This window comes from Schistocerca nitens, chromosome 8 (assembly GCF_023898315.1).
Source record: "Schistocerca nitens isolate TAMUIC-IGC-003100 chromosome 8, iqSchNite1.1, whole genome shotgun sequence".
NCBI classification, from domain to species: domain Eukaryota; kingdom Metazoa; phylum Arthropoda; class Insecta; order Orthoptera; family Acrididae; genus Schistocerca; species Schistocerca nitens.
Window position 1 is genome coordinate 21296607 of NC_064621.1, and position 8360 is coordinate 21304966.

The 8360-nt window shown below is 67.8% G+C and overlaps 1 protein-coding gene across 1 annotated transcript; it reads right to left on the minus strand.

Moving 5' to 3' along the window:
• Positions 1–1509: 1509 nt before the first annotated feature.
• Positions 1510–7713, minus strand: LOC126199079 (uncharacterized). Its single transcript, XM_049935816.1, has 6 exons — positions 7583–7713; positions 7039–7385; positions 5683–6963; positions 4443–5563; positions 1943–4204; positions 1510–1863 (listed from the first exon to the last, which is right to left on the minus strand). Exons 1-6 carry the CDS (start codon positions 7711–7713, stop codon positions 1510–1512), a joined length of 5496 nt encoding a protein of 1831 aa, XP_049791773.1.
• Positions 7714–8360: the final 647 nt, after the last annotated feature.

Consider the following 8360-nt stretch of genomic DNA (forward strand, 5'->3'; position numbering starts at 1 on the left):
GGCGCTGCCTCGTGTGGCAGCCGGCGCTGCTTCGCCACCTCCAGCGGCTGCTCTCTTCGGAAGCTGAGCGAGGCCGAGTTGCCTTCCAGCTCCACACCGGGGCGCTGCCTCGTGTGGCAGCCGGCGCTGCTTCGCAACCTCCAGCGGCTGCTCTCTTCGGAAGCTGAGCGAGGCCGAGTTGCCTTCCAGCTCCACACCGGGGCGCTGCCTCGTGTGGCAGCCGGCGCTGCTTCGCCACCTCCAGCGGCTGCTCTCTTCGGAAGCTGAGCGAGGCCGAGTTGCCTTCCAGCTCCACACCGGGGCGCTGCCTCGTGTGGCAGCCGGCGCTGCTTCGCCACCTCCAGCGGCTGCTCTCTTCGGAAGCTGAGCGAGGCCGAGTTGCCTTCCAGCTCCACACCGGGGCGCTGCCTCGTGTGGCAGCCGGCGCTGCTTCGCCACCTCCAGCGGCTGCTCTCTTCGGAAGCTGAGTGAGGCCGAGTTGCCTTCCTGCTCCACACCGGGGCGCTGCCTCGTGTGGCAGCCGGCGCTGCTTCGCCACCTCCAGCGGCTGCTCTCTTCGGAAGCTGAGTGAGGCCGAGTTGCCTTCCAGCTCCACACCGGGGCGCTGCCTCGTGTGGCAGCCGGCGCTGCTTCGCCACCTCCAGCGGCTGCTCTCTTCGGAAGCTGAGCGAGGCCGAGTTGCCTTCCAGCTCCACACCGGGGCGCTGCCTCGTGTGGCAGCCGGCGCTGCTTCGCCACCTACAGCGGCTGCTCTCTTCGGAAGCTGAGTGAGGCCGAGTTGCCTTCCAGCTCCACACCGGGGCGCTGCCTCGTGTGGCAGCCGGCGCTGCTTCGCCACCTCCAGCGGCTGCTCTCTTCGGAAGCTGAGTGAGGCCGAGTTGCCTTCCAGCTCCACACCGGGGCGCTGCCTCGTGTGGCAGCCGGCACTGCTTCGCCACCTCCAGCGGCTGCTCTCTTCGGAAGCTGAGTGAGGCCGAGTTGCCTTCCAGCTCCACACCGGGGCGCTGCCTCGTGTGGCAGCCGGCGCTGCTTCGCCACCTCCAGCGGCTGCTCTCTTCGGAAGCTGAGTGAGGCCGAGTTGCCTTCCAGCTCCACACCCGGGCGCTGCCTCGTGTGGCAGCCGGTGCTGCTTCGCCACCTCCAGCGGCTGCTCTCTTCGGAAGCTGAGTGAGGCCGAGTTGCCTTCCAGCTCCACACCGGGGCGCTGCCTCGTGTGGCAGCCGGCGCTGCTTCGCCACCTCCAGCGGCTGCTCTCTTCGGAAGCTGAGTGAGGCCGAGTTGCCTTCCAGCTCCACACCGGGGCGCTGCCTCGTGTGGCAGCCGGCGCTGCTTCGCCACCTGCAGCGGCTGCTCTCTTCGGAAGCTGAGTGAGGCCGAGTTGCCTTCCAGCTCCACACCGGGGCGCTGCCTCGTGTGGCAGCCGGCGCTGCTTCGCCACCTGCAGCGGCTGCTCTCTTCGGAAGCTGAGTGAGGCCGAGTTGCCTTCCAGCTCCACACCGGGACGCTGCCTCATGTGGCAGCCAGTGCTGCTTCGCCACCTCCAGCGGCTGCTCTCTTCGGAAGCTGAGTGAGGCCGAGTTGCCTTCCAGCTCCACATTGGGGCGCTGCCTCGTGTGGCAGCCGGTGCTGCTTCGCCACCTCCAGCGGCTGCTCTCTTCGGAAGCTGAGTGAGGCCGAGTTACCTTCCAGCTCCACACCGGGGCGCTGCGTCGTGTAGCAGCCGGTGCTGCTTCGCCACCTCCAGCGGCTGCTCTCTTCGGAAGCTGAGCGAGGCCGAGTTGCCTTCCAGCTCCACACCGGGGCGCTGCCTCGTGTGGCAGCCGGCGCTGCTTCGCCACCTCCAGAGGCTGCTCTCTTCGGAGGCTGAGTGTGGCCGAGTTGCCTTCTAGCTCCACACCGGGGCGCTGCCTCGTGTGGCAGCCGGTGCTGCTTCGCCACCTACAGCGGCTGCTCTCTTCGGAAGCTGAGTGAGGCCGAGTTGCCTTCCAGCTTCACATTGGGACGCTGCCTCGTGTGGCAGCCGGTGCTGCTTCGCCACCTCCAGCGGCTGCTCTCTTCGGAAGCTGAGTGAGGCCGAGTTGCCTTCCAGCTCCACACCGGGGCGCTGCCTCGTGTGGCAGCCGGCGCTGCTTCGCCACCTCCAGCAGCTGCTCTCTTCGGAAGCTGAGTGAGGCCGAGTTGCCTTCCAGCTCCACACCGGGGCGTTGACTCGTGTGGCAGCCGGCGCTGCTTCACCACCTCCAGCGGCTGCTCTCTTCGGAAGCTGAGCGAGGCCGAGTTGCCTTCCAGCTCCACACCGGGGCGCTGCCTCGTGTGGCAGCCGGCGCTGCTTCGCCACCTCCAGCGGCTGCTCTCTTCGGAAGCTGAGTGAGGCCGACTTGCCTTCCAGCTCCACACTGGGGCGCTGCCTCGTGTGGCAGCCGGCGCTGCTTCGCCACCTCCAGCGGCTGCTCTCTTCGGAAGCTGAGCGAGGCCGAGTTGCCTTCCAGCTCCACACCGGGGCGCTGCCTCGTGTGGCAGCCGGCGCTGCTTCGCCACCTCCAGCGGCTGCTCTCTTCGGAAGCTGAGCGAGGCCGAGTTGCCTCCCAGCTCCACACCGGGGCGCTGCCTCGTGTGGCAGCCGGCGCTGCTTCGCCACCTCCAACGGCTGCTCTCTTCGGAAGCTGAGTGAGGCCGAGGTGCCTTCCAGCTCCACACCGGGGCACTGCCTCGTGTGGCAGCCGGCGCTGCTTCGCCACCTCCAGTGGCTGCTCTCTTCGGAAGCTGAGTGAGGCCGAGTTGCCTTCCAGCTCCACACCGGGGCGCTGCCTCGTGTGGCAGCCGGCGCTGCTTCGCCACCTCCAGCGGCTGCTCTCTTCGGAAGCTGAGCGAGGCCGAGTTGCCTTCCAGCTCCACACCGGGGCGCTGCCTCGTGTGGCAGCCGGCGCTGCTTCGCCACCTCCAGCGGCTGCTCTCTTCGGAAGCTGAGTGAGGCCGAGTTGCCTTCCAGCTCCACACCGGGGCGCTGCCTCGTGTGGCAGCCGGCGCTGCTTCGCCACCTCCAGCGGCTGCTCTCTTCGGAAGCTGAGCGAGGCCGAGTTGCCTTCCAGCTCCACACCGGGGCGCTGCGTCGTGTAGCAGCCGGTGCTGCTTCGCTACCTCTAGCGGCTGGTCTCTTCGGAAGCTGAGCGAGGCCGAGTTGCCTTCCAGCTCCACACCGGGACGCTGCCTCGTGTGGCAGCCGGCGCTGCTTCGCCACCTCAAGCAGCTGCTCTCTTCGGAAGCTGAGTGTGGCCGAGTTGCCTTCTAGCTCCACACCGGGGCGCTGCGTCGTGTGGCAGCCGGTGCTGCTTCGCCACCTACAGCGGCTGCTCTCTTTGGAAGCTGAGTGAGGCCGAGTTGCCTTCCAGCTCGACACCGGGGCGCTGCCTCGTGTGGCAGCCGGCGCTGCTTCGCCACCTCCAGCAGCTGCTCTCTTCGGAAGCTGAGTGAGGCCGAGTTGCCTTCCAGCTCCACACCGGGGCGCTGCCTCGTGTGGCAGCCGGTGCTGCTTCGCCACCTCCAGCAGCTGCTCTCTTCGGAAGCAGAGTGAGGCCGAGTTGCCTTCCAGCTCCACACCGGGGCGCTGCCTCGTGTGGCAGCCGGCGCTGCTTCGCCACCTCCAGCGGCTGCTCTCTTCGGAAGCTGAGCGAGGCCGAGTTGCCTTCCAGCTCCACACCGGGGCGCTGCCTCGTGTGGCAGCCGGCGCTGCTTCGCCACCTCCAGCGGCTGCTCTCTTCGGAAGCTGAGTGAGGCCGACTTGCCTTCCAGCTCCACACTGGGGCGCTGCCTCGTGTGGCAGCCGGCGCTGCTTCGCCACCTCCAGTGGCTGCTCTCTTCGGAAGCTGAGTGAGGCCGAGTTGCCTTCCAGCTCCACACCGGGGCGCTGCCTCGTGTGGCAGCCGGCGCTGCTTCGCCACCTCCAGCGGCTGCTCTCTTCGGAAGCTGAGCGAGGCCGAGTTGCCTTCCAGCTCCACACCGGGGCGCTGCCTCGTGTGGCAGCCGGCGCTGCTTCGCCACCTCCAGCGGCTGCTCTCTTCGGAAGCTGAGTGAGGCCGAGTTGCCTTCCAGCTCCACACCGGGGCGCTGCCTCGTGTGGCAGCCGGCGCTGCTTCGCCACCTCCAGCGGCTGCTCTCTTCGGAAGCTGAGCGAGGCCGAGTTGCCTTCCAGCTCCACACCGGGGCGCTGCGTCGTGTAGCAGCCGGTGCTGCTTCGCCACCTCTAGCGGCTGCTCTCTTCGGAAGCTGAGCGAGGCCGAGTTGCCTTCCAGCTCCACACCGGGGCGCTGCCTCGTGTGGCAGCCGGCGCTGCTTCGCCACCTCAAGCAGCTGCTCTCTTCGGAAGCTGAGTGTGGCCGAGTTGCCTTCTAGCTCCACACCGGGGCGCTGCCTCGTGTGGCAGCCGGTGCTGCTTCGCCACCTACAGCGGCTGCTCTCTTTGGAAGCTGAGTGAGGCCGAGTTGCCTTCCAGCTCGACACCGGGGCGCTGCCTCGTGTGGCAGCCGGCGCTGCTTCGCCACCTCCAGCAGCTGCTCTCTTCGGAAGCTGAGTGAGGCCGAGTTGCCTTCCAGCTCCACACCAGGGCGCTGCCTCGTGTGGCAGCCGGTGCTGCTTCGCCACCTCCAGCAGCTGCTCTCTTCGGAAGCAGAGTGAGGCCGAGTTGCCTTCCAGCTCCACGCCGGGGCGCTGCCTCGTGTGGCAGCCGGCGTTGCTTCGCCACCTCCAGCGGCTGCTCTCTTCGGAAGCTGAGTGAGGCCGAGTTGCCTTCCAGCTCCACACCGGGACGCTGCCTCATGTGGCAGCCAGTGCTGCTTCGCCACCTCCAGCGGCTGCTCTCTTCGGAAGCTGAGTGAGGCCGAGTTGCCTTCCAGCTCCACATTGGGGCGCTGCCCGGTGTGGCAGCCGGTGCTGCATCCCCACCTCCAGCGGCTGCTCTCTTCGGAAGCTGAGCGAGGCCGAGTTGCCTTCCAGCTCCACACCGGGGCTCTGCGTCGTGTAGCAGCTGGTGCTGCTTCGCCACCTCTAGCGGCTGCTCTCTTCGGAAGCTGAGCGAGGCCGAGTTGCCTTCCAGCTCCACACCGGGGCACTGCCTCGTGTGGCAGCCGGCGCTGCTTCGCCACCTCAAGCAGCTGCTCTCTTCGGAAGCTGAGTGTGGCCGAGTTGCCTTCTAGCTCCACACCGGGGCGCTGCGTCGTGTGGCAGCCGGTGCTGCTTCGCCACCTACAGCGGCTGCTCTCTTTGGAAGCTGAGTGAGGCCGAGTTGCCTTCCAGCTCCACACCACGGCGCTGCCTCGTGTGGCAGCCGGCGCTGCTTCGCCACCTCCAGCAGCTGCTCTCTTCGGAAGCTGAGTGAGGCCGAGTTGCCTTCCAGCTCCACACCGGGGCGCTGCCTCGTGTGGCAGCCAGTGCTGCTTCGCCACCTCCAGCAGCTGCTCTCTTCGGAAGCAGAGTGAGGCCGAGTTCCCTTCCAGCTCCACGCCGGGGCGCTGCCTCGTGTGGCAGCCGGCGTTGCTTCGCCACCTCCAGCGGCTGCTCTCTACGGAAGCTGAGTGAGGCCGAGTTGCCTTCCAGCTCCACATTGGGGCGCTGCCTCGTGTGGCAGCCGGTGCTGCTTCGCCACCTCCAGCGGCTGCTCTCTTCGGAAGCTGAGTGAGGCCGAGTTACCTTCCAGCTCCACACCGGGGCGCTGCGTCGTGTAGCAGCCGGTGCTGCTTCGCCACCTCCAGTGGCTGCTCCCTTCGGAAGCTGAGCGAGGCCGAGTTGCCTTCCACCTCCACACCGGGGCGCTGCCTCGTGTGGCAGCCGGCGCTGCTTCGCCACCTCCAGCGGCTGCTCTCTTCGGAAGCTGAGCGAGTCCGAGTTGCCTTCCAGCTCCACACCGGGGCGCTGCCTCGTGTGGCAGCCGGCGCTGCTTCGCCACCTCCAGCGGCTGCTCTCTTCGGAAGCTGAGTGAGGCCGACTTGCCTTCCAGCTCCACACTGGGGCGCTGCCTCGTGTGGCAGCCGGCGCTGCTTCGCCACCTCCAGTGGCTGCTCTCTTCGGAAGCTGAGTGAGGCCGAGTTGCCTTCCAGCTCCACACCGGGGCGCTGCCTCGTGTGGCAGCCGGCGCTGCTTCGCCACCTCCAGCGGCTGCTCTCTTCGGAAGCTGAGCGAGGCCGAGTTGCCTTCCAGCTCCACACCGGGGCGCTGCCTCGTGTGGCAGCCGGCGCTGCTTCGCCACCTCCAGCGGCTGCTCTCTTCGGAAGCTGAGTGAGGCCGAGTTGCCTTCCAGCTCCACACCGGGGCGCTGCCTCGTGTGGCAGCCGGCGCTGCTTCGCCACCTCCAGCGGCTGCTCTCTTCGGAAGCTGAGCGAGGCCGAGTTGCCTTCCAGCTCCACACCGGGGCGCTGCGTCGTGTAGCAGCCGGTGCTGCTTCGCCACCTCTAGCGGCTGCTCTCTTCGGAAGCTGAGCGAGGCCGAGTTGCCTTCCAGCTCCACACCGGGGCGCTGCCTCGTGTGGCAGCCGGCGCTGCTTCGCCACCTCAAGCAGCTGCTCTCTTCGGAAGCTGAGTGTGGCCGAGTTGCCTTCTAGCTCCACACCGGGGCGCTGCCTCGTGTGGCAGCCGGTGCTGCTTCGCCACCTACAGCGGCTGCTCTCTTTGGAAGCTGAGTGAGGCCGAGTTGCCTTCCAGCTCGACACCGGGGCGCTGCCTCGTGTGGCAGCCGGCGCTGCTTCGCCACCTCCAGCAGCTGCTCTCTTCGGAAGCTGAGTGAGGCCGAGTTGCCTTCCAGCTCCACACCAGGGCGCTGCCTCGTGTGGCAGCCGGTGCTGCTTCGCCACCTCCAGCAGCTGCTCTCTTCGGAAGCAGAGTGAGGCAGAGTTGCCTTCCAGCTCCACGCCGGGGCGCTGCCTCGTGTGGCAGCCGGCGTTGCTTCGCCACCTCCAGCGGCTGCTCTCTTCGGAAGCTGAGTGAGGCCGAGTTGCCTTCCAGCTCCACACCGGGACGCTGCCTCATGTGGCAGCCAGTGCTGCTTCGCCACCTCCAGCGGCTGCTCTCTTCGGAAGCTGAGTGAGGCCGAGTTGCCTTCCAGCTCCACATTGGGGCGCTGCCTCGTGTGGCAGCCGGTGCTGCTTCGCCACCTCCAGCGGCTGCTCTCTTCGGAAGCTGAGTGAGGCCGAGTTACCTTCCAGCTCCACACCGGGGCGCTGCGTCGTGTAGCAGCCGGTGCTGCTTCGCCACCTCCAGCGGCTGCTCTCTTCGGAAGCTGAGCGAGGCCGAGTTGCCTTCCAGCTCCACACCGGGGCGCTGCCTCGTGTGGCAGCCGGCGCTGCTTCGCCACCTCCAGAGGCTGCTCTCTTCGGAGGCTGAGTGTGGCCGAGTTGCCTTCTAGCTCCACACCGGGGCGCTGCCATGTGTGGCAGCCGGTGCTGCTTCGCCACCTACAGCGGCTGCTCTCTTCGGAAGCTGAGTGAGGCCGAGTTGCCTTCCAGCTTCACATTGGGCCGCTGCCTCGTGTGGCAGCCGGTGCTGCTTCCCCACCTCCAGCGGCTGCTCTCTTCGGAAGCTGAGTGAGGCCGAGTTACCTTCCAGCTCCACACCAGGGCGCTGCGTCGTGTAGCAGCCGGTGCTGCTTCGCCACCTCCAGCGGCTGCACTCTTCGGAAGCTGAGCGAGGCCGAGTTGCCTTCCAGCTCCACACCGGGGCGCTGCCTCATGTGGCAGCCGGCGCTGCTTCGCCACCTCCAGAGGCTGCTCTCTTCAGCGGCTGAGTGTGACCGAGTTGCCTTCTAGCTCCACACCGGGGCGCTGCCTCGTGTGGCAGCCGGTGCTGCTTCGCCACCTACAGCGGCTGCTCTCTTCGGAAGCTGAGTGAGGCCGAGTTGCCTTCCAGCTCCACACCGGGGCGCTGCCTCGTGTGGCAGCCGGCGCTGCTTCGCCACCTCCAGCAGCTGCTCTCTTCGGAAGCTGAGTGAAGCCGAGTTGCCTTCCAGCTCCACACCGGGGCGCTGCCTCGTGTGGCAGCCGGCGCTGCTTCGCCACCTCCAGCGGCTGCTCTCTTCGGAAGCTGAGCGAGGCCGAGTTGCCTTCCAGCTCCACACCGGGGCGCTGCCTCGTGTGGCAGCCGGCGCTGCTTCGCCACCTCCAGCGGCTGCTCTCTTCGGAAGCTGAGTGAGGCCGACTTGCCTTCCAGCTCCACACCGGGGCGCTGCCTCGTGTGGCAGCCGGCGCTGCTTCGCCACCTCCAGCGGCTGCTCTCTTCGGAAGCTGAGCGAGGCCGAGTTGCCTTCCAGCTCCACACCGGGGCGCTGCCTCGTGTGGCAGCCGGCGCTGCTTCGCCACCTCCAGCGGCTGCTCTCTTCGG